The sequence below is a fragment of the Tasmannia lanceolata genome, unplaced genomic scaffold (assembly GCF_043159265.1).
Source record: "Tasmannia lanceolata isolate RefF3 unplaced genomic scaffold, GAP_Taslan_0.1 ptg000006l, whole genome shotgun sequence".
NCBI classification, from domain to species: Eukaryota; Viridiplantae; Streptophyta; class Magnoliopsida; order Canellales; family Winteraceae; genus Tasmannia; species Tasmannia lanceolata.
In genome coordinates, this window is record NW_027518683.1 from 5,108,952 (window position 1) to 5,135,647 (window position 26,696).

General features: G+C 37.2%; 1 protein-coding gene across 19 annotated transcripts in view; it reads right to left on the reverse strand.

Annotated features, from left to right (window-relative positions):
- Positions 1-6,453: 6,453 nt before the first annotated feature.
- Positions 6,454-26,696, reverse strand: part of LOC143879389 (uncharacterized) — a 29,069-nt gene continuing 8,826 nt past the window's right edge. For 2 of the 19 annotated variants that reach the window (XM_077381750.1, XM_077381749.1), the window contains exons 4-7: positions 8,054-8,114; positions 7,872-7,980; positions 7,526-7,616; positions 6,479-7,031 (exon numbers count right to left, since the gene is read on the reverse strand). In XM_077381750.1, the coding sequence (XP_077237865.1) occupies positions 7,010-7,031; positions 7,526-7,616; positions 7,872-7,980; positions 8,054-8,114 (283 nt within the window). In that variant the 3' untranslated portion in view covers positions 6,479-7,009. Of the gene's footprint in view, positions 7,032-7,457; positions 8,115-8,246; positions 15,514-26,696 lie in introns of those variants that run through there. The other 17 variants (XR_013251261.1, XR_013251255.1, XR_013251257.1 and 14 more) reach the window with 15 other exon arrangements.

A 26,696-nucleotide genomic window follows, 5' to 3' on the forward strand; every position in this document is an offset into this window, starting at 1 on the left:
GGAGAGGGAGTGATATTTGTTTTGTGCCCCCACCTCCAACGGTCTAAAACTAGGCACGTGCTTAACGGTGGAAAATGGAAATAGAAACTACGTGGCGAGGGAGGAGCAATGTGTTGTGCGCACGTGCGGTAAGAGTTTCAACTTTTAGGTTTGTAGGTTGAGGGTTTAGATTGTCCTTCCTAAAAACGAAGTTTCCTTCGTCTGAAAGAAAATTAATCTAATGGATCTCTTTTATATAACGTTCGAAAGAATGACCGTTCGACCCAACCGATCTGCAAAGTCCTCAACCCGACCCAACCTGATTTCCAATTCGGGTTGGGTTGGGTCGGGTTGACCCGATTTGATATGGTTGAAATTGTTGACGACCTCAACTGAAGCCGGGTTGTTTTGGGTTTTGAGAAGCAATAGTGAGTCAACAATAATCAGTTTTTAACTGACAATCGGTTCTCAAAATCCAAACCAAACAGGGACTAACAATTAGGGGCGTTCATTATTCGGTTAAAACCGAATAACCGAACCGAACTGAATTGGTTCGGTCGGTTCGGTTCGGTTTTTTTCCATTTCGGTTCGGTTTCGTTTTTTTTTTTTTGGCAATTCGGTTATTCGTTTTCGGTTTCGATTATCTCCAAAAAAAAATCGGTTAACCGAAATAACCGAATTAATGATAAAAACTATTATTTTTTCAAAAAAAGATGTGATATGGGCACTCCAAAGGATGATCGAAACTGTCCATTTGATTGATCACAACTTAATTAGGTTGTGCTCAAAAAATCATTTCGATTGGATCATCCTAGCCCTCCGATCGAAACAAAGATTTTGCTTTTTTCCCTCTTTTTCTCCCACTATTCGGTTATAACGGAATAACCAAATTTTTAATCGGTTCGGTTTCGGTTACCGAAATTTGATTACCGAAATTATCAAATTTCGGTTATTTCGGTTCGATTATAACCTAATAACCACACCTACTAACAATTAACAAAGGGAAATGTTATCCACACTACTATATTTTGATGATCACACTCCTCACTTTATTAAAGTACGGTATGGCCCGCACCATAGGATTATCCAAACCGTCCATTGTGGACTGTGGACACTATTTAAGTGTTGAAAAAGAAAAACGCATATACAGAACTTCTTGAGATAGAACCCAAATTCGGGTTTCGGGTCGGGTCGGGTTGCCTGACAGCCCAACCCTACCCGACTCGATTTCCAATTCAGGTTGATTTTTCCCAACCGGACCCACGTGGGAACATCAAAGTAACAACGATGGTTTCAAATTATATAGTGCTAATGTCCTCACTACCATATTTTATAATGCCACTACGCATCGTATTGTGATTATCGCAGTCCTCACTTTATTAAAATGTACGGTATGGCCCGTACCATCGGATGATCCAAACCGTCGATTAGATGGGCCACTGCCTACATAGGTTGTGCCCCAAAAATAATTTTCATAGGTTGATCCGAACCCTCCAATCTATAGCGGGTTATATGCTGATCCAAACAGTCCATGTAATGGAACACAACATTAATCGGTTCTGCCCGTAAAATCATTTCCATTGGTTGATCCTAGCCCTCCAATCGATAGAAGTTTCCATAATTGTTGTTCCTCTCCAAGTGCCCGGAATCCGTCAATATTTTGCGAGTGCCCTGCATGCTTAATATAAAGTAGTTCTTCCGTTATTGTTATATGTCCTTACCTCTCCTTGGTAGTTTTTTTTCGTAATTGTCATAGACAGGTACCCTAGGTCAATACTTTTCGTATGTAGATTACGATTTTACCCTCAAATAATTTCTCATAAAGATAGATGTCAGATATCAGTAAAGGGGCTATCTTATATTAGATTAGATTAGATAACGTTCGAAAAAATACCGTTAGAGGAAAATATTCCAAGGTTAGCTGTTTTGTAATAATTTCCATGAAAATGGGGAATTTTTTTTTATTTTTTGGAAAAATAATTTCATGGGAAATGAGAAAACCAAACACTGAAAAATTCATTTTCCATGAAAAATAACTTCTACATACAAGCAGCCCTAGACAGAACCAGAGAGTTGGATTGTGCTGATGGAAGAAGTCCTTTGTAGTTCTTACAGAAGGAGGCCAGCAAGAAGTCAATAGAAAAAAAAGAAAAAAAATCGAAAAGCAAGACGTGGATTCCTTGCCTAAATTGATATCACAAAATCCTCTAACAAAATGAAGGGCCATTAACACGGAGAATAAACCCTAACAAAGAGCCATTATACGGGAAAAAAACCTTAAAATATTGAGACACGTCTAGGAATCCGTCTTTAAACGAGAAACTTTTATGGAAAATCTTATGACAGCATTACAATTAAACGGCTATTTCTCGTAACAGTAAAACTAGGTTCAGTGGCAGTGCGGAAAATAGTTTTAAGAATTATTTTCAGTGTTTGTGTTGTAGTTGCAAAGAAGTTACTAGGTAGTTAATTATGTAAGGTTGTGGGTGTTAGTTGCATTATGTGTCATGTTAGTGGGTAGAGTTTGTGGGTAGTGGGTTATGGAAGTGGGCAACAAAGTTAGTGATGTGGCACACCTTTGTGCTTGTATTTAAGTTCTTTGATTCAATGAAATGAGAAGAGAAGAGAAATTTACAGCAAAGGAAACTTATGTTTCTTGGAGAGTCATGGTTCCTCTTGATTTGAGCCACTAGGAGATCCGGTTGCCTCGAATCAACGTCTTTCCCCCTCTTTTCTATTTTCTTGTTGTTTATTTGTGTTACGGCCCAATTAGGCACATAACAAGTGTTAATACTCTGAAACAACCAGTTACTCCATTTGGAGAAGGCGTTATTTAATCTTTTGTACTATAACGCTCCCCCTCACACGTGGCCCCTCTTTTTTAGGGTTGGCCTACACGTGACATATGTGGCCCCTCTTTTGGGTTTAGCCATTACATGTGAATTTTGCTATCAAGTAGGTTTGAACCAGGTATTTGCTCTGATACCATGTGCAACAACCAGTTACTCCAAAAGCTTAAGCTATTGGAGAAGGCGTAAATGTTAGGTGTTTTAAACTATTATTTCTTTGATTTCTCACCGTCCATTCAATGACTAAAGCAGAGAATTAGAATCATTAATCGTGGAATGGGTCATAGAAATGGTGCGAGTCCAAATCCCAATCCTCAAATAAAGTCATTTCTCACCATTTTTACTGTGTGTACATCCAATCTTGAGATTTAAGATCAAATTTAGCCCCACACGGCCTCTTCAGCCATCAAAATCGATCCTTACGTGTAAATAGAGAAATTATATGATCCTTACGTGTAAATAAAGAAATTATTACGTGTAAGTACCGGACTATCTACAAGAAGTCCGGTACTTTTAAAAAAATGCGGTGGGGACCACTTCATAGGATGATCCAAACCATTAATTTGTTGGACAACAACGTAATTAGGCTGTAACCCGAAGATCATTTCCATATAATAATCCTAGCCCTCCGATCTACAGAGGTACTGCACATTATAGAAGCCTCTCTATAGGCTGGAGGGTTAGGATCATACTATGGAGTTGATCTACAGAGGAACTGCACATTATAGAAGCCTCTCTATAGGCTGGAGGGTTAGGATCATACTATGGAGTTGATCTATGGGATACAACCTACTCACATCATGGGCCAAAAGATAAATGGTTTGGATTATTCTAAAAGTAGGCATATGATGTATTTTAGATTGAATAAATCCCAGGGATTTGCTACCCTGTATGTATAGAATTCTCTTATTGGGGGATGTTCTTTGGGGATATAAAGCAAGGATGAAATAAAGCCAGGCCTGCTTTTTCGCTGTTTTTCAGCAGCTTCGCATCCTCTCCTCACTTATGCCTTCCTCAATTCTCTCCCTCCCCCACCCTCATCCATCTCCCACCATGGAAAAAACTTTCATGGCGGCCAAGCATCCAACCAGTGGCCTTCAAGCAGATCATTAGAACAAAGATGAGGACAGTTCACATTTGATGGGTAAATAGGAAAGTTAGGAATGCCCCTCTAGTGCAGTATTTGGACCATAGCCTGTTCAAAGTGGAGCCTACCAGATAGATAAGTATGAAGGTGGTGGGCCAGTACTCCTCTGTACAATATCAAAGTTCAGAAGTCTGACCTTCTCTCCCATCTTTTATCTTCATATCTTAACCTTCTCTGTTTCCAAATCCACCATTACACATATTGAATATAATGCTTTACCTGTAAAGTTTCCATTCCAGAAAACTACCATTCAGCTTTCACCTCAAAACCCATGGATTGTTTAGTATTTATTCTCAGGTGATGAGTTGTCAACTTGCAGGAATTATAAATCTAGAACGGGGTCCTCCTTTGCGTTGGTATCAACTGGAAGACGAGTGTAATCATAATCATCAAACTTGTAATCCTCATCAAGATCTTCCAGTCTTACCGAAAACAAATCGTATTGTTACCATCATAGTGAAAGGCATCAAACCAAAAGCTCGGGCTATCTTGATCATGCGACCAACCTTCCTCTGAGCTTTGGCACTAATGCGGGTCTGCACAAACGAAAACAGAAACAACTGAAGAAAGATAATCTGTTAAGACATTGGAGTCTCAGTTATTGTTTTGTGCTCACCTGGCTTCTTTTGATGCTAATCCCGGGTTCCGTAAGAAAATTGGCAAGGAACCTAACATTCTGCATGAAATATCTTATACAGTAAGATGATAGCAAAATTTACTTGAATATTTTGTAGAAAAGAACAAGGATGTTCAAGGATCTAATCACAGTCCAATCATGATAAAACAATCACAAGTTCTGGGGTCTAACCTATCCATCACCTGTTAAAAAGGCCAAAGACTAACTGTGATGAGATGTGAGGACCTTCAAGACAGTGACATATATACATTGTAGGGTGGGGCCTAAAATATCCATCACCTGCTGCGCCATGTGCCTTGTGCCTTTAGTAGAAGAAACGGCGGATCACATTTTCATTCATTGTAGGACGGCCCAAGAGATTTGGTCCTTTGTCCAAAACTTTTTTGATAAAACAATGACGTGTTCTGGGGTTTAACATATCCATCACCTGTTAAAAAGGTCAAAGACGGTGACTGTGATGAGATGTGAGGACCTGCAAGACAGTGACAGATATACATTGTAGGGTGGGTCCTAAAATATTCATCACCTGCTGCGCCGAGTACCTTTAGCAGAAGAAACGGAGGATCACATTTTCATTCAATGTAGGATGGCCCAAGAGATTTGGTCCTTTGTCCTAAACTTTTTTGATAAAACAATGACGAGTTCTGGGGTCTAACATGTCCATCACCTGTTAAAAAGGTCAAAGACTGTGACTGTGATGAGATGTGAGGACCTGCAAGACAGTGACGGATATACATTGTAGGGTGGGGCCTAAAATATTCATCACCTGCGGCGCCATGTACCTTTAGCAGAAGAAACGGCGGATCACATTTTCATTCAATGTAGGATGGCCCAAGAGATTTGGTCCTTTGTCCTAAACTTTTTTGATAAATCAATGACGAGTTCTGGGGTCTAACATATCCATCACTGTTAAAATGGTCAAAGACTGTGACTCTGATGAGATGTGAGGACCTCTTGATTTGAGCCACTAGGAGATCCGGTTGCCTCGAATCAACGTCTTTCCCCTCTTTTCTATTTTCTTTTTGTTTATTTGTGTTACGGCCCAATTAGGCACGTAACAAGTGTTAATACTCTGAAACAAACAAACAACCAGTTACTCCATTTGGAGAAGGCGTTATTTAATCTTTTGTACTATAACGCTCCCCCTCACATGTGGCCCCTCTTTTTTAGGGTTGGCCTACATATGACATATGTGGCCCCTCTTTTGGGTTTAGCCATTGCATGTGAATTTTGCTATCAAGTAGGTTTGAACCTGATACCATGTGCAACAACCAGTTACTCCAAAAGCTTAAGCTATTGGAGAAGGTGTAAAGGTTAGGTGTTTTAAACTATTATTTCTTTGATTTCTCACCGTCCATTCAATGACTAAAGCAGAGAATTAGAATCATTAATCATCGAATGGGTCAAAGAAATGGTGCGAGTCAAAATCCCAATCCTCAAAACAAACGGTGTTGATCAAATTTAGATTGTGTGTATATTCCAATCTTGAGATCTAAGATCAAATTTAGCCCCACACGGTCTCTTCAGCCATCAAAATCGATCCTTACGTGTAAATAGAGAAATTATATGATGTGGGAGCATGAAGTCCGGTACTTTTAAAAAAATGCAGTGGGGACCACTTCATAGGATGATCCAAACCATTAATTTGTTGGACAACAACGTAATTAGGCTGTAACCCGAAGATCATTTCCATATAATAATCCTAGCCCTCCGATCTACAGAGGTACTGCACATTATAGAAGCCTCTCTATAGGCTGGAGGGTTAGGATCATACTATGGAGTTGATCTGCAGAGGAACTGCACATTATAGAAGCCTCTCTATAGGCTGGAGGGTTAGGATCATACTATGGAGTTGATCTATGGGATACAACCTACTCACATTATGGGCCAAATGATAAATGGTTTGGATTGTTGTACAAGTAGGCATCGGATGTATTTTAGATTGAATAAATCCCAGGGATTTACTACCCTGCATGTATAGAATTCTCTCATTGGGGATGTTCTTTGGGGATAACAAGCAAGGATAAAAAAAAAAAACCAGGCCTGCTATTTCCCTGTTTTTCAGCTACTTCACATCCTCTCCTCACTTATGCCTTCTCGATTCTCTCCCTCCCACACCATCATCCATCTCCCACCAATTGATAAACTAACATTCCATGGAAAAAACTTTCATGGAGGCCAAGCATGGCCTTAGTGTTTGGCAAACGCCAGTCCCCCCCCCGTTCTTGTTCAAGCATGAAAAGAACGCAAAAACATTATCTTCAGAAAAATTGAAACCAGGCACAGAGGTAGAGACCATTTTCTATCCGGCTTCAACGACATGCAGCCCATGCAGATCCTTCAATAGGTCCTACGCTCTGGATGGGCCATGCTCCGAAGTCCAAACCAATCCAATGATTATAAGCATCCAACCAGTGGCCTGCAAGCAGATCAATAGAACAAAGATGAGGAGTGAGGACAGTCCACATTTGATGGGTAAAAGGCTATAAATAGGAAAGATAGGAATGCTCCTTTGGTGCAGTATTTGGACCATAGCCTGTTCAAAGTAGGGGTGCAACATGGGTCGGGCTCAGCCCGAACCCAACGAGTTCAACCCGATTTTGGCTCGGGTTGGGTTGGAATTTTCTTCGGTTGGGTTGGGAAAGCCAACCTGATTTAATTTCAAGTTGGGTTAGGGTTAAGGCCTTGGCAACCCAACCCGAACCCGACCTCAGTCCTCTAATTTTATCATAATTTTCTTAAGATTATGTTTTTTTTGTTTGGCCATATATGAAACCGAATCCAACCAGACTCAACCTAAGCCAACCCAACCCTAGTTGCATCCCTAGTTCAAAGTGGAGCCTACCAGATAGATAAGTATGGAGGTGGTGGGCCAGTACTCCTCTGTACAATATCAAAGTTCAGAAGGTTGACCTTCTCTCCCATCTTTTATCTTCATATCTTAACCTTCTCTGCTTCCAAATCCACCATTCCACCATTACACATATTGAATATAATGCTTTACCTGTAAAGTTTCCATTCCAGAAAACTACCATTCAGCTTTCACCTCAAAACCCATGTATTGTTTAGTATCTATTCTCAGGTTGCAGGAATTATAAATCTAGAACTGTCAACTTGCAGGAATTATAAATCTAGAGCTGTCAACTTGCAGGAATTATAAATCTAGAACGGGGTCCTCCTTTGCATTGGTATCAACTGGAATACGAGTGTAATCATAATCATCAAACTTGTAATCCTCATCAAGATCTTCCAGTCTTACCGAAAGCAAATGGTATTGTTACCATCACAGTAAAAGGCATCAAACCAAAAGCACGGGTTATCTTGATCATGCGACCAACCTTCCTCTGAGCTTTGGCACTAATGCAGGTCTGCACAAACGAAAACAGAAACAACTGAAGAAAGATAATCTCTTAACGACATTCGAGATTGTTTTGTGCTCACCTGGGCTTCTTTTGATAATAATCCCGGGTTCTGTAAGAAAATTGGCAAGGAACCTAACATTCTGCATGAAATATCTTATACAGTAAGATGATGGCAAAATTTACTTGAATATTTTGTAGAAAAGAACAAGGATGTTCAAGGATCTAATCACAGTCCAATTATGATAAAACAATGACAAGTTCTGGGGTCTAACCTATCCATCACCTGTTAAAAAGGCCAAAGACTGTGACTGTGATGAGATGTGAGGACCTTCAAGACAGTGACGGATATACATTGTAGGGTGGGGCGTAAAATATCCATCACCTGCTGCGCCATATGCCTTGTGCCTTTAGTAGAAGAAACGGCGGATCACATTTTCATTCATTGTAGGATGGGCCAAGAGATTTGGTCCTTTGTCCTAAACTTTTTTGATAAAACAATGACGAGTTCTGGGGTCTAACATATCCCATCACCTGTTAAAAAGGTCAAAGATGGTGACTGTGATGAGATGTGAGGACCTGCAAGACAGTGACGGATATACATTGTAGGGTGGGGCCTAAAATATTCATCACCTGCTGCGCCATGTACCTTTAGCAGAAGAAACGGCAGATCACATTTTCATTCAATGTAGGATGGCCCAAGAGATTTGGTCCTTTGTCCTAAACTTTTTTGATAAAACAATGACGAGTTCTGGGGTCTAACATATCCATCACCTGTTAAAAAGGTCAAAAACTATGACTGTGATGAGATGTGAGGACCTGCAAGACAGTGATGGATATACATTGTAGGGTGGGGCCTAAAATATCCATCACCTGCTGCGCCATGTGCCTTTAGCAGAAGAAACGGCGGATCACATTTTCATTCATTGTAGGATGGCCCAAGAGATTTGGTCCTTTGTCCTAAACTTTTTTGATAAAACAATGACGATTTCTGGGGTCTAACATATCCATCACCTGTTAAAAAGGTCAAAGACTGTGACTGTGATGAGATGTGAGGACCTGCAAGACAGTGATGGATATACATTGTAGGGTGGGGCCTAAAATATTCATCACCTGCTGCGCCATATACCTTTAGCAGAAGAAACGGCGGATCACATTTTCATTCAATGTAGGATGGCCCAAGAGATTTGGTCCTTTGTCCTAAACTTTTTTGATAAAACAATGACGAGTTCTGGGGTCTAACATATCCATCACCTGTTAAAAAGGTCAAAGACTGTGACTGTGATGAGATGTGAGGACCTGCAAGACTGTGATGGATATACATTGTAGGGTGGGGCCTAAAATATCCATCACCTGCTGCGCTATGTGCCTTTAGCAGAAGAAACGGCGGATCACATTTTCAATCATTGTAGGATGGCCCAAGAGATTTGGTCCTTTGTCCTAAACTTTTTTGGCACAGCATGGTTTTCCCAGACCATATTACAAATCTGTTTGGGGAATGAACTTTTGCCCCTTTGGGCCACGGAGGGGCCAGATTTTGTGGTTCTTGGCCCTTATCACTTCACTTTGGGCTATATGGGAAAGAAAGGAATAGGGGGTTTTCAAAGGATCGGCTAAGAAGAGTTGCTCTATTCAACAAGAAGTTTTATCATCGATTGTGCACTGGGTGGGCCGAAGTCCTCCCAAACTTTAGAGCTATGCCTGAATCCACAATTAGACTACTTTAAGTAGAGGTGTGCATGAGCAGGATCATGACCACCAACAAGAAGTTTTATCAGCGATTGTGCACTGGGCCGAAGTCCTCCCAAACTTTAGAGCTATGCCTGAATCCACAATTAGACTACTTTTAGTAGAGGTGTGCATGAGCAGGATCATGTCCACCAACAACAAGTTTTACAATCAATTGTGCACTGGGCCGAAGTCCTCCCAAACTTTAGAGCTATGCCTGAATCCACAATTAGACTACTTTCAGTAGAGGTGTGCATGAGCAGGATCATGTCCACTAAACCTACCCCTCGAAGTGGTTGCCCCTTTCTACTGGGTTGGTTAAGTTGTAATTTGACAGAACCCGTATTGGGAACCTATGCCTGCCGAGCGTGAGGGGTCTTACTCACAACAAGGATGGTGCCCACCAAGTGGGTTTTTTTCGGCCCACTAGGTCGAACAGATGCTAACGCGGCAGAAGTACATGCCTTGCTAGCTGGGATTCGCACAGCGGATTACAAGGACCTTGACGCAATCCCTTGGATGAAGCAGGGGGTGCACTATCAATGGAGATCGGCCGATGTGATCAAAGAGATTTTGGATTGATATCGAGGGTTATCCAGTCACTTTCCAACATGTAGGGCACTTTGCCAATAGTGATGTTGATTAGTTTTGCCCGCTATACTCAACTCAACTAAACAAGGCCTTTGTCCCAAACTAGTTGGGGTCGGCTAAATGAATCCTTTAGAAAAATTTCATGAAGAATGTGAAACGAATCTATCTGGCTCTAATCCTGGCTCTAATTGGGTTCTTCTACGTGGATCATTTTCTTCCATTCTATCCTATCCGAGGTCATGTTCTCTGTTATGTTCCTAGCTATAAGGTCTTTCCTCACTGTTTCTACCCAAGTCGTTTTCGGTCTGCCGCTACCTCTTTTTACTCCATCAATTTCGCATGAGTCGCCTCTTCTCACCGGAGCATCCAAAGGCCTACGTTGGATATGCCCAAACCATCTTAAGTGGTGCTCTCTCATCTTCTCCTCAATTGGTGCCACCACCACCTTTTTATGAATGTCTTCATTTTTAATTCTATCTAACCTTGTGTGGCCGCACATCCATCTAAGCATTCGCATCTCCGCTACACTCATCTTATGCACATGTTGCTTCTTGGTGGCCCAACATTCTGAGCCGTACAGCATGGCTGGGCTCACACCTGTCTTATAGAACTTTCCCTTCAACTTGTGGTAGGGATTTTACGGTCGCAAAGAACTCCTAAGTCAAGCTTCCACTTCAACCAACCTGCTCTTATTCTATGGTTAACATCCTCTTCAATCTCTTCATCCTCATGTAGAATTGAACCAAGATAGCGAAAGATATCCCTCTTAGGTACCTCCTGTCCAGTCATATTTACTACATCCTCATCCCACCTCCTTACATTACTAAAGTCACATTCCATATATTCTGTCTTAGTCCTACTCAGTCTAAAACCTTTGGATTGGATTCCAAAGTAGTTCTCCATAACTCTAACTTAGTATTTACTCCTACTTTGGTTTCATCGATTAATACTATGTCATCTGCAAATAACATACACCACAACACCTCATCCTACAAACCCTTCCGTAAGCTCATCCATAACTAACGTAAAAAGATAAGGGCTTAGAGCTGATCCTTGGTGCAGTCCTACTGTGATTGGAAACTCACTAGAAGTGCCATCCGTGGTTCTGACACTAGTTACTGCTCCATCGTACATATCCTTAATCACATCAACATATTTACTATGCACTTTTTTCCTTTCAAGAACCCACCACATAACATTCCTGGGAACCCTATCATACGGTTTCTCCAAATCAATGAAAAAAATCTGAAGGTCCTTTTTATTTTCTCTAAATCTCTCAATTAACCTCCTAATTAAGAAGATAGCTTCCATAGTCGAACGTCCGGGCATGAAGCCAAACTGATTCTCTGACAGCTTAGTCTCTACTCTTAATCTATGCGCAATTACCCTCTCCGAAAGCTTCATGGTGTGACTCATTAGCTTGATTCCCCGGTAATTGATGCAACTCTGAATATCCCCTTTATTCTTATAAATATGTACTAATGTACTCTTCCTCCACTCATCAGGCATCTTCTTAATCTTCAAAATATTGTTAAATAATCTAGTTTTCCTATTTTTTGCTTGGCTTGTTTTCGACCATCCCGGTCCCCCAGCATTTGCCCTGTTTATTTAATGAAACATTAAAAAAAAATTAATTGCCAATAAACTTGGATGACTAAACTGACATGTATGTGCCAAATTGCAATTTCTTCACAGAATTATCTCAACACTAACTTGCTAAAATGCTAATGGGACGGCAAAAGGAAAATAAAAAACTATGAACTCGTGAAAAGTAAACAAGTACATATACTTAAATCAGTGATTTCTTCACATTGTCAAAATATAGGCAATACTGCAATAGATAACATCAAAGTGCAATCCTTTAGACGGCTATCCATTCAAGCTGTAATGACAGTAAACAAAATCTACATAATGGGCACCACACCATATGGACTCCATGCCACCATAAATGAGAAGTTATGAGGGGGAGCCCAGGAAACCATTGCTATAATGTGAGACACTAGAACCCCTATATCTTTGAATGAGAGGAATCATAGCAATTCATTCCTTGGATTTTCAAACCCCATGCCTGATTTCTTCATATTGTCAAAATATAGGTCATACTGCAATAGATAACATCAAAGTGCAGTCCTTTAGACGGCTATCCATTCAAGCTGCAATGACAGTAAACAAAATCTACACAATGGGTGCCACACCATATGGACGCCATGCCACCATAAATGAGATGTTATGGGTGAGCCCAGGAAACCATTGCTATAATGTGAGACACTAGAACCCCTTGTCTTTGAATGAGAGGAACAATAGAAATTCATTCCTTGGATTTTCAAACCCCGGCCAACAGTGAAATGCCTGATTCCACATCATTAGGGGTGTTCATTATTCGGTTATAACCGAATAACCGAACTGAACCGAATTGGTTCGGTCGGTTCGGTTCTGTTTTTTTTTTTGGATATTCGGTTTCGGTTTTTGGTTATCTCAAAAAAAAAAATCGGTTAACCGAATCATCGAAATTATGGATGAAAACCATTTTTTCCAAAACAAAAGTGCTGTATTTGCACTCCGTAGGATGATCAAAACTGTCCATTTGCTTGATCACAACTTAATTAGGTTGTGCTCAAAAATTCATTTCGATCGGATAATCCTAGCCCTCCGATCCAAACCGAGATTTTCCTTTTTTCCCTCTTTTTCTCCCACAATAACCAAATTGTTAATCGGTTCGGTTTCGGTTACTGAAATTTGATAACCAAAATTATTTCGGTTATCAAATTTCGGTTTATTAGGTTCGGTTATAACCGAATAACTACCATAAGCAACGTTGCCATGTACCTATATTGTAAGAATGATCACAATGCACTACTTTGTGCACTCCCCGGTAAATCTTTGGGAAGGCCCAAGAGACACTGAAGAGACCTAAACTGAAATATCAAATTGGTGAAGGTGTTTTATGGGTTAAGGAAGCCCAAGGTCATTGTTAGAAACTTGGTTGGAGTGATTTTTAACTAGAGCTGCAATCTTGCTCCTTTGAAACATCTTAATCATTCCAATTCTTGGATTTTATTAGTAGCACCCTCTCCCCTACTCACAAGTTGCACCAAAACTGCTCCTGCTCCAACTTTGTACAATTGATGTTTGAAATTTTTTAGACAATTAGTATCAATGAAGAACAATTCCGATAAGGTTCATTTGATAATTCATTATTAATAAAGACAAGCCTCAACAAGCGTTGTCATCTCACTATGTTAACGGCTAATTAATTAGTGGTTATGATAACTCAGGGATTAATTCTCATTTCTCATTCAACTTTAAAAAATGATTATGCATAGAGATCATGATGAACTGAGATATTTTTTGGGAATGGAGGTCTCCCAAAACTCTTCTATTTTTTAGCCAAAATAAATTGGAATTACATCTCACTCGACAAATTGTAAACCTACTAGCACACATTGGAGCTCAATGTTAATACAGTTCATATGATAGTCGACTTTTACAAGATGCAACATCCCGTCACAAGTTACTTCGTGGGTTGGTATACCAGACTATGCTATGTCCAAATAGTACTCATGCAGTCCACACACGATCATGTTTAATTGTTGTTCATTGCATTATCTAGTGCAGAAGACAAATGCAGATTCACATCAATTACATTGAGTTACCGTATCGATCAAATGACTACTTAGAACTTTGAGTTTTCATCTTAATTTCCTACTCCATGGAACGATAATACTAGTCAAGCAAGAGTACATACATTTTGGTCTTTCAAATGTATTAGCATATAGAGGTCGATTGCCCCTCATCTAGGAAGAGTTACAGCTTACAAGCAGGATTGTAACATTCCCATGTCCACCACCATGCAAATTGCAAATGACTACTCAGAACTTTGAGCATTCATCTTAATTTCCTACTCCATGGAACGATAATACTAGTCAAGCAAGAGTGCATCCAGTTTGGTCTTTCAAATGTATAAGCATATAGAGGTTGATTGCCCCTCATCTAGGAAAAGCTACAGCTTACAAGCAGGATTGTAACATTCTCATATCCACCACCATGCAAATTGCATATATGTTTGCCAAAGTCATGAGCCAAACATTCTTTATATGGCGGATGGACTCTCTCGGTTGGAATCTTAAAGCATCATATCTTATCAGGGGAATTCTGGGCATACTTATTCTCAACCAGGATCAAATGATTGGCGATGAAATACAATCGATGCAGAGAATTTCCTCCTGCAAGTTCAACATTAAACCCCCTTCTCAACCAATGAAAAGAAGCCAATTGAAAAAGGCCCATTAGAGACAATTACTTAGATACACCACTTGGATTTCAATTCCAATGATACTTATAGGGTCGCTAAGGCTGTGCATTTTTTTAGTTTTATTTTTTGAATAGTTCGCTAAGGTTGTGCTTTGTCCAATCATATGTATTAAACTATCAGCTAATTTGATTCATTTGCATGGATGTACCCACAGCTACATTGATAAGAAGTTGCTCTAATAATTCAGAAAAATAAGTATCTGCTGGTACCAAAAGCCGTTGAGGGTGTCACGTAAAGCTGTTTCGTTGTCATCTTAGTCTTCTTTAATTTATCCACAAGAAGCCCTGGAAAAAATTCAATTCTAGTGTAAGTAGGGTCGCTGATGCTGAGTATTGTCCAGTCATAAGTATTAAAGTACAGGGTCGCTAATGCTGTGTATTGTCCAATCATAAGTATTAAACTATCGTGGCAGAATTCTAAATGAGGCTTGATGGAACAAGGACATAGGATCATCTGATCAAGGTGTACTCAACAGCAATTTGCCGAACATATGGTTTTTTTATGAAATCATGGGTCCGCCCAATGTCTTTTACGAAGGAGTGTAAACATAATGTTCCTTTTAGCATTTTCCTTTCCTCTTTTGTTGACGAAGTTCTAGAAAGATGTCGGGGGAGGGATTCTAGACCAAGACAGACTCTTTTTGAATGTGCAAGCTGCATGTGAGCCAGGCGTCGCAGGAGGATTGGTCTATATGCAAGGTGTGGAAATATAGGTTGTCCCAATATAGCGTCCCAAATCATTTTCATATGATGAGTGCAGTGTTTAAAAAACTCGTTGAAATAATTGAAAATTTTTTAATAGAAGAAACATTGTAAAGTTGCGATAGTACAAGAAAAAACTGATAAAATTCTCGCAATTAATCCTAAAGTATCTTGAATCCAACAAGGCATCAAGTACTTATCATTCAGAAGAATATGTGCAACAGAAAACAAAGCACAAAAAATATTTATAATTTTGCTAAAAACATTACAACTAAATAAGACTCAAACGTTACTACAAAATTTTGAAAAAAAAACATATAAAACTACAAAAAGTAAAAAAATATTAAAGTATGGTAAAAAAGGGATATCATTTTATAAAAAAATGATAAAAATGGATAAATAATATAGAAAATTTGACTTTAGAAGTATAAAAATCATGCAGTTAGTGAAAATGTAACAAAAAATAAATAAAAAATAATTTTTTTATTAAAGTATTGTAAAAAAGGGATTTCATTTTATAAAAAAATCGTAAAAACGGATAAATAATATAGAAAATTTGACTTTAGAAGTATAAAAATCGTGCAGTTAGTGAAAATGTAACAAAAAAATTAAAAAATCTATTTTTCATAATTTTAAATTCTAATTATTATACTTTTAAATTCTATTTTTAACGTCTACGAATAACATATAATTTTACACTATTTTTAGTTAATTTTTTATTTCGTGATTTCATTGGATATTTCTATAACTATTACAACATAATAATGTAATAGAAAAACAAAATTTAATAGGAACAATTAAAACTTAAACTAATGATAGTAAAATTAAAAACTAAAAGTGGACCAAATTTAAAAGAAATATGACCTAGGTAACAAACATATTTCTTCTTTGTTTGGTTAAATGTTTAGTTTTTAATTTTAATATTATTAGTTTAACTATTAGCTGCTTATTAAATTTTATTTCTCTGTTACATTATTATGTTGTAATTATTGTAAAAACATCTAATAAAATTATGAAATAAAAAAGTAACTCAATAGAATGTAAACTTTACACCATTCATAGAATTGAAAAATAAAATTTAAAAGTATAAAATTTTGAATTTAAAATTGGAAAAAAAAGATTAAATTTTTTTGTGTAGTTTATTTTTCACTATATGTATAATTTTCATTCTTTTAAAATCGATTTTTTTATGTTTAAGTATTCTTTTTATGACATTTCTAGATTTTCTTATACATTTATTTCTATTCAAAATTTTATAACAATTTTTGTGTGTTTTATTTTGTTGCTTACAATAATTATAAATTTTTTATTAGAGTTTTAAATACTTTTTGTGCTTTGTTTTTTGTTTGCTATGTATAATTTTTAACTTTAAAATGATAATTTTTCATATTACATATCCTCTTTTATGATACTTTCAATTTTTTACTTTTGTATTTTTTTTTTGAATTTTTTATTTTGAAAAACAGCTTGCCTCAAAACTACTTTTTATTAATTTTACGTATCCCCTTTTTTATACTTTAATTAGTATTATAATTTTTTTTAAGAGGGCGAGCATTGGCGCAACGGTAAGGTTGCTCCATTGTGACTTGGTGATCACGGGTTCGAGTCACGGAAACAGCCTCTCTGCAAAGCAGGGGTGGTGGTAAGGCTGCGTACATCTAGCCCTCCTTAGACCCTGCAATGGCGGGAGCCTCGTGCACTGGGCCCCGCCCTTATTTTATCAATATTAGAAATTTTATCATAATTTTTGGAATTTTATATTTTGTTGCTCATTCTTCTATGCCTTATTTTAAATATAACGTTTTTATATTTTGTTTTTGTACCTTGTTTAATTATAAACTTTTTACTGAAATTTTGAATATTTTTGGGCAAACATTCTTATATTTTGAATAATGTATTTAAATATAACGTTTTTATATTAGGTTTTTTTCTATTGCAAACGTTCTTCTAAATGATGAAAATTAATTTAACATACAAGAAATACATTTAAAAGAAAAAATCATTAATAACCCTAAAAAACATAAAAAAATCGTTACTAACCCTAAAAAAACATAAATTGAAAGGATTAAATTAAAAAATATATATGTAAAAACCCTATGTGAAAATTTTCTAAAGGATTCATTAGCAGACCCCAACTAGTTTGGGACAAAGGCTTAGTTGAGTTGAGTTGAGTTTGTATATGTATAAAGCCTCCAAATAAACATAAATTGAAAAGGAATTAATTAAAAAATATATATATATATATATATATATATATATATATATATATATATATATATATATATATATGGAAAAGCCCTCCAAAAAACACAAATTGAATATAAAGTAAAACACAAAATATAAAAGAAACAATTCGTTAAAAAAATTTCTATAACCATCACAAAATCGAAATGTAAATAAAATGAAATATTAAAATCGTAGGGTAACTAATGTAGTAGAAAAATAAAATTTAAAATGTACAAAAATATTAAACTCTAAAAAATATAAACTAAATAATATTAAAGGGAAGTGATATATCCGCCCCTTTTGATCACTAGGAACGTCAGTGTTTGTGGCAATCAGGGGCATTGAATTCTTCTGACAAAAGTACAACAACCCCCTCTTTAGCCACTGATACACTGATAGGGGGTGTTCCTGGTGATCGATCAGAATGAACGGATAAATCATTTCCCGTATTAAAATTATAAAAAACAAAACTTAACAAAACAAAGAAGACTCTAAAATAATTAAAAAATAAATAATGGTAATAGAAAATAAAATAATAGTAAAATTTTAAGAAAAAGATTAAACATAGAAGATATGTAAAACAGATAAAAAGGAAAAAATTATGAATCTATACTTTTCCCTGGTTCCGGGTATGCTTGTTCCAGTGCAGGACGACGGGACCCTTGGTCCCCAATGCCTTTCTATTATCAATGAAAATTATGAATCTAATTGAGTTACAAAGAACCTTCAAAATGAAAATTTAATAAAAATAAAAAAGAATAGAAGTAGAATAATAAATAAACATAAAAGTAAAAAATGTCATCATGCAAATTTAGGCATATGATTGAGATGCTGCGAGAGAAACCTGCAAGAGGTGGAATCACAGATTTGGATAGAATGCCCGATGGATAGAAACGTTTGGCGCCAGAGGGAAGGAAGGTAATGCACAAGCTATTAGGAAGCAAATAGAGACCAGAGGATGGAGATTCCCAGAGCGAATGAGTCAACAATGGCATACCAGAAAAGTCGCAGAGAGACGAGATTAGATATCGCTACTAGGAAGAGGAAGGAAGGCTTGGGGCTGGGGAGGTGCTCCAAATGCTATTTTATAAACTTTAGGAGGAGACCGAATGCATGGTCTGTAAAAAGATATGGTCTAAGCATGCATGGAAACTTAGGGAAACAACAAACTAGAGAAATATGGTCTAAGCATGCTTGGAATCTTAGGGAAACAACAAACTAGAGAAATATGGTCTAAGGATGCTTGGAATCTTAGGGAAACAACAAACTAGAGAAATATGGTTTCTAAGGGGCAAACAAAAGCAAGGGAAGGGATGATACTCGAAAATTCTACAAGGGAGGGAGTAGAGGCAGAGAACCTACAGGAGGAAAATCCTCCTTCGTGCGACGAGAACTCAGAGGAAGGTATGATGATGCCAATGAGGACGGTATTCTTAAGAATAGGAGGACCGACCCGCTATTCGTCAATGAGGAAATCTGGACGGAACGGATAGAACTCCAATCAATCCCCGGGGGTGCAGAGAGGAATTTGGGCTTGGCTAAGAGAGAACGCTGAGAAGATTGGAATCGGGTAAAATCTTGGCTGATGGAGGTCAGTAGCATAGGTGAAGATGTATGTGCTCTCCCTATAGCTCTCAGGGAAGCGATTATTGTCCTTCTACTCGAACTTAATGTTGTAGACTTTAAAGACGTTTGGTTGAAAAAAGAAGATTGTCCCTTCGAGGACATGGATATGCGGTTCTCTAAAATCTTGGCTGATGGAGGTTAGTAGCATAGGTGAAGATGTATGTGTTCTCCCTATAGCTCTCAGGGAAGCTATTATTGTCCTTCTGCCCGAACTTAATACCGTAGACTTTAAAGGCGTTTGGTTGAAAAAAGAAGATTGTCCCTTCGAGGACATCGATATGTGGTTCTCTAAAGATGCTGGTTCTTTGAATAGAAGAAAACTTAACTGTTTTCTTATCACACTCCCTATAACCCTTGTGGTTAGTGTTCTGTTTGTAGGATCGCATGATTGCATCTTATTTCTTGGTTTCTACTTCAAGGAAAATAGGACACCTCTTAGGATTATGAAGAAAACAAAGCAAAACCCACATATTCTTAGATAGGAGTCCTCAAGGAATATGAAGAAAAGATAGAAAACCCTACTCTATGTCGGTGCATTTTCTATTAGACACCTCCTATTTATCTAGCGGTTAGTTTTGTCATGTTTCTGCAGCTCTATTCTCTGAACAGAAATTGAAAGACGACTCATTTCTTTGAGTAGAAGAAAACTTGGTTTTGAAGATCTAACAAAACTTGGGAGGGCTCAGGGCTTATGAAGAAAATAAAGAAAATTCTCCACGTTTGGGCATTACCTTATCAGACAAATAGTCATGTTTGGGCAGCTCTATTCGAAGATAACATCGCCCATCTCATTTCTTGGGTTCAAGGAGGGGGAGTTCATACGGATTATGAAAAAAATAGAGGAAACTCTAGTATCTGTTTGTGGATTTTCTTATCACACTTCCTATTTCCCTTGTTGTTAGTGTTCTACTTGTGGGATCGCATGAGTGCATCTCATTTCTTGGTTTCTACTTCTAGGAAAACAGGGCAACTCTCAAGATTATGAAGAAAACAAATCAAAACTAACATATTTTTAACGATTCTTTTGTTTGATGGACATGCTTTGTGTAAGATTTGTTTTCCCTACCAAAATAATTAGCCAATGAAGTTGCTACCCTACCATTGAAAGTTTCGATTGAACTGATTTTACAGCTATCTGTTTGTGGTATCGCATGAGTTGCTACCCTCGAATTAAGATCATGCCGTCAGGTTGTCGGCTTAGGAAACCCTCGCCAACTCTTGAAAACATTGAAAATTTCAAATTGAGTGACTTGTTGGGTCCTCGAAAAGACAACTACTATTTATAGTGACGAATCAATTCAGAACCTATTTATCTCGTTTAGTGATGAATTCAATAAGCTTTATATTTCATATAGCTTAGCAAGAAAAGACAACTACTATTTGTAAACATGCTGAGAAAAATGTCAGCTCTAACATAAATGTAATGCAGCAACTAAAATTTAAAAAAATACAGAATAATCAGCAAATCAGTCTCAATCTATTAATTTGAATCACTCTAACACTAATATCCAGAATGACATAATTGAAATTGCAAAAATGGAGTAACTTACGAAAAAACATGAACCGAAATCCAACTGAATTCATACCAGCTCTAAACCCTATAATCAGCAAATCAGTCTCAATCTAATAATTTGAATCACTCTAATATCCAGTTTCAATCTATAATCAGCAAATCAGTCTCAATCTAACACTAATATCAGCAAATCAATCTCAATCTTAATCTAACACTAATATCCAGAATGACAAAATTGAAATTGCAAAAATGGTGTAACTTACAAAAAAACATGAACAGAAGTCCAACTGAATTCATACCAGCTCTAAACCCTATAATCAGCAAATCAGTCTCAATCTAACACTAATATCCAGAATGACATAATTGAAATTGCAAAAATGGAGTAACTTACGAAAAAACATGAACAGAAATCCAACTGAATTCATACCAGCTCTAAACCCTATGATCTATGCAAGTTAGAGTATCAAATAAAATATCAATTAATGGAAGAAAAGATAATGTATTTCAAAAGTATAATTCGTCGTATTAACATAAGACAATTCTCTATGGTGCTTAGATGGCAATGAGAAACTTGTCATAAAAGATCTTTAGAATTAATTAAAATGTTTTATCTAAAGAAATACACTTTTGAGATCTATGATAAGATTTGAATGATTGCAAACATTTGTTGCTTTCTATTAGTAATAATTTTTTGTACTTCAATTGACTAAGGAGTCGTCATTTATAATGCAATTGAATATTGTTAACCTTTAGGGATGTGTAGAATATACTAGTTGTATGGTTGATGTTATCATATGTTAGGGAGCACATGCTCATGCGTAGAGTAGGTGCATCCTATGCTTCTTACTGGAATTTTTGCTACATTAATGAAATCAAAGCAATTCTATGTATCTTTGACAAACAACTTGAAGTATTCATACAGATGGTAGGTTACAAGTTACCACATTACTGAAAATCTACTATCGTATTATTGCTTACTTGTGGACATTGGTCAATTAGGTCGTCAGGTCAAAAGAGAGGAAATTTATTCTATCTGTGTTGTGCCCCTAAAACCTAGAATATAAGGAGAATATCTCGACTTAACATTTAATGTGAACTAATCCACCTATGCGAGGAAGTGAGACATTGGTCAATTAGCTCGTCCGGTCAAAAGAGAGGAAATTTATTCTATCTGTGTTGTGCCCCGAAAACCTAGAATATAAGGAGAATATCTCGACTTAACATGTAATGTGAACCAATCCACCGATGCGAGGAAGTGAGACATTGGTCAATTAGGTCGTCTGGTCAAAAGAGAGGAACTTTATTCTATCCGTGTTGTGCCCCGAAAACCTAGAATATAAGGAGAATATCTCGACTTAACATTTAATGTGAACTAATCCCACCTATGCGAGGAAGTGAGAGTGTTGCGATACTTGTAAAAGTTATACCCCCCCCCCCCTAACAAATTGCCATCGGTCTTAGATTTACTATTTGCGATTAATCTTGATGGCATCATTATTGATTGGATTATTTTCTGAGTATCTATTATTGGAATGCTCTTATTGTATTCTTTTTGTCCTCTCTTCCATTGCCTGTGTGGCACATTGAAGGGTGAATTCATTCCGGGTTATTTTCTGAGTATCTTATTATTGGAACAATCTTATTGTATTGCTTTTGTCCTCTCTTCCATTGCATGTGTGGCACATTGAAGGGTGAATTCATCCCGGTCGATCATTTAGACATTTTTGCTTGAGATTTAAGTCGTACTAAATGATGTATTTCATGTCTTTTGTCCTCATTGGTATTCACTAGAGCTGAAATTTCATCATCAGCCTTTGATTTATTAGCCTCAGGCCGTGATCCCATGACATCAAATTGAGGAACTGTTTTAACTGCGAAGATAAAACCAATTCATCCCGGGTTATTTTCTGAGTATCTTATTATTGGAACAATCTTATTGTATTGCCATTGTTCTCTCTTCCATTACATGTGTGGCACATTGAAAGGGTGAATTCATCCCGGTTTATTATTTTGACATTTTTGCTTCAGATTTTCAGTCGTACTAAATGTTGTATTTCATGTCTTTTGTCCTCATTGGTATTCACTACAGCTGAAATTTCATCATCAGCCTTTGATTTATTAGCCTCAGGCCGTGATCCCATGACATCAAATTGAGGAACTATTTTAACTGCGAAGATAAAACCAATTTTTCCATGTTTCGCTACGAATTTGGATTACTCTGGATTTGGGAGAAGAGGGGAAAAACTAAGAACTTGAAATTTGGATTCTAGATAATCTACTGCAAAAATACTAGGAATAACAAGAGGGACAAAACTAAGAAGATTTGCAAGAACATATAAGAAGAAGAAGAAGAAAAGAGGGAAATATGAGGAGGAAAAATGACATACCTTCTTGAATCTTTGAAGGCGGGCGAAGTTGCACCTCATTCAAAACCAGAAACGTGGCGAGACAACAAGCAAGTCAGAGAGAGAGAGAGAGACATAAAATTTAAGAGGAATGCTAGGGACAAGCAGCTAAAATACCAAAAGTAAAGATTTGTCCATTTTCTTTCGCATATTTGCCTCTTTTATTAATGGATTTAACTTCATAATCGGTCAACAGGTAAAACCTCTCTCTCTCTCCTTCACACACAACCTCGCTTTCTCCCTACCTCTCTTTGATAAAGAGCTTCAATGGCTGTGAAATTTCATTGAGTGCACTAGACACCCGAGGTAAGTTACCACTTATAACCATAGAGGAAGATCCCGATAGGCATGGAGCTTGCACAAGAAATAGGTAGTACTGATGCAACAAAACCCAGATGGTTTGGGAACTGCTAAGCCCCCAGTATGAGAACCCCTGATATCCAAGTAAAGAACATACGGGTTTGGGAACAAAGATTTGGGATCTGACAGGTTTCAATGGCTTGGCAATGGATGCCATTCAAAAAACAAATGGCTCGGCCATGGGGTCAGGGTAGCTTGTAGGCTGGTAGTACTGATGCAGCAAAACTCAGATGGTTTGGGAACTGCTAAGCCCCGGTATGAGACCCCTGATATCCAAGTAAAGAACATACGGGTTTGAGAACTGACAGGTTTCAATGGCTTGGCAACGGATGCCATTAAAAAAAAATGGCACCATGGGGAAAGGGTGGCCTATAGGCTGGTGAGCATGTGGGCCTGTAGGCTTGGAGGCTGGTGAGCATGTGGGCCTGTAGGCTTGGAGGCTGGTGAGCATGTGGGCCTGTAGGCTAGTGAGCATGCCACAATGGCGAATGTGGGCTTGTAGGCTAGTGAGCATGCCACCATGGTGAATGTGGGCTTGTAGGCTAGTGAGTATGCCACCATGGCGAATGTGGGCTTGTAGGCTAGTGAGTATGCCACCATGGAGGTGGATTGGATGGGTTTTCAGGATAGTGTGTAGTAGTCATAGATGGCATTCCAGAGGTTGCAAATGCAGGCCAATAGCTAATCTCTGAATCGGTCCATCGATCCAACTTCATGTCCGAAATGATTTCGCAGTAGATTTTCAAGCTCGACCAACAAACCATGATCGTCACTACAGACAAGAAAAACATGCCTAGCCAAATCCTGTTCTTCTCTTCTTTGGTCTACTTACACTTTCTATTTCATCTAAGTCGGTCAATGGAAATTAAATTGGTTGTACTACCACAATGAGTATCCGACTGGAATCTTGTTTGATATCTCTAGAGATGGATTTTGAAATCCTATCAACACTCTCGTTGTACTACCGCTATCGTATTTTCTCGAAATTAAACGAGGAGTATCCAACAGGAATCTTGTTTGAAATCTCTAGAGACGGATTTTGAAATCGTATAAGTACTCCGGGGAATATGTTAGCCTCTTTATTACAAGGGGAGTCCCAAAACATGGGGTAATTTCACTAGTTTAGGTTTTTTTAACCATCACTGTAAGATTATAAGATGAATGCTCGACTGAACTCAACTCAACTAAGCCTTTGTCCCAAACTAGTTGAGTCAGCTAATGAATCCTTTAGAAAACTTTCATGAAGAAGGTGAAAGGATCTACTCGGCTCAAATTGACTAAGTCTAATCCTGACACTAGTTGGGTTCGTCTGCATGGATCATTTTCGTCACTATAAGATTAAAAGATGAATTTGATGCTAGGAATTAGGTTTAGAGGACTGAAGCAAAACATAATGCCACAGAGAGAGAGAGAGAGAGAGAGAGGAGTGACCTTTTTGAACAGTGGTGAGAAAAGAGGAGGGAGTATGCAGAAGAAAGGGTGGATCTTTTACCTTTTAGAATTTTAAAGTTATGTGTGTTCTAATCATTTGCTCGTGTGTTTTCATGCGACTCTTTAGCTCTTGACCCAAGCATTCCTCAAAATTTTAGCAGTGTAATAATAATAAACACAAAAAATTAGATTACGTTTTAGAATTTTAAAGTTATGTGTGTTCTAATCATTTGCTCGTGTGTTTTCAAGCGACTCTTTAGCTCTTGACCCAAGCATTCCTCAAAATTTTAGCAGTGTAATAATAATAAACGCAAAAAATTAGAGATCATTATAAATGTAAAGTAACCGAGAGGGCGAGCCTTGGCGCAACGGTAAGGTTGCTCCATTTTGACTAGGTGGTCACAGGTTCGAGTCACGGGAACAACCTCTCTGCAAAGTAAGGCTGCGTACATCTAGCCCTCTCCAGACCCCGCAAAAAAGATAATAAACAAAATGATATGGTTTGAAAAATAAAAAATATAAGACCAAAATAGAAAAAGGAAAACTCTTTAAATCTAAATATAAAAAACCTCTAAAATAAAATTAAATATATATATATATATAGAATATTATATAAAACCACCATTCAAAAAAAGAATATTATATAAAACCCTAAAAAATAAAAAAGAAACAAATTGATAATAAAAAAATAAAAAATTCCATAAACATCCCAAAATCAAAGTGTAAATAAAATGCAATAAATTAAAAACAGAAAAATATTAAACCGATAAAAAAGTGAAAACCTATGAATCTAGATGAGTTGTCAAGAACATTCCAAAATAAAGATTACATAAAAATAAATAACAACAATATAAAAACCCTTCAAAAAAAAAAACAATGAATCTAGATGAGTTTATAAAGAACATTCCAAAATAAAGATTACATAAAATACCTAAAAAGAATATAAAAACTCTTCAAAAAAATAAATAAAACATAAATAGGATATAAATAAAGAGAAACGATAGAATGAAGGGGACGCCGCGCCCGTTCAAAAATCAAACCCCATTGGTCAGTTTCAGCAAAAGTCAAAGCTGTTTCTGTTTTTCTGCGCCATCCACTTTTTTCGGCGCCATCTTAAATGCACTTGATGAAACGGACCAATCGGGGCCACCCTTGAAAGCGGTTTTTTGCAAGGGTTCCCCGTTCATTCTATCATTCCTCTAATATAAAATACTTAAAAATAAAAGAAACAAATCAATAAGAATAAACAAAAAATAAATTGAAAATTATAAAAGACACATAAAACATAAAAGAAACAAATCATTAAGAAAAATTCTGGAAATATCACAAAATCAAAATGTAAATAAAATGACATAGTTTAAAAATGATAAAAAGATAGAAAACTAATAAAAACCAAAAAGAAAAAAATAAATCTAACTGTTCAAACCAAAAAATAAATAAAAAGAATACATACATATAATACGATAAAAAGAACATTTAAGAATGGGAATTGTTAGCGTCCATCACAAAAGGCATTTCGCGACTGGTAAGTCGCATTTCAGACCAGCCACCTCGTGAATGGAGACACAAAAGCTGTTGTCTTCATTCACGAGGTGGCTGGTCTGACATGCGAAAGACCAGCCGCGAAATGCCTTTTGCGATGGACCCTAGCAAATCCCTTTAAAAATATAAAAGTAAATGCTTCTTAAATTCACACATAAGGAAATATAATACAATAAATTGAAAAAACAAAGGAGTAACAAAATATAACAAAATCCCAAAATTATTATAAAATTTGAAATATTACAGAATCACAAAAGGAGATACGACTAGATAGGAAACAAATAAAAGAA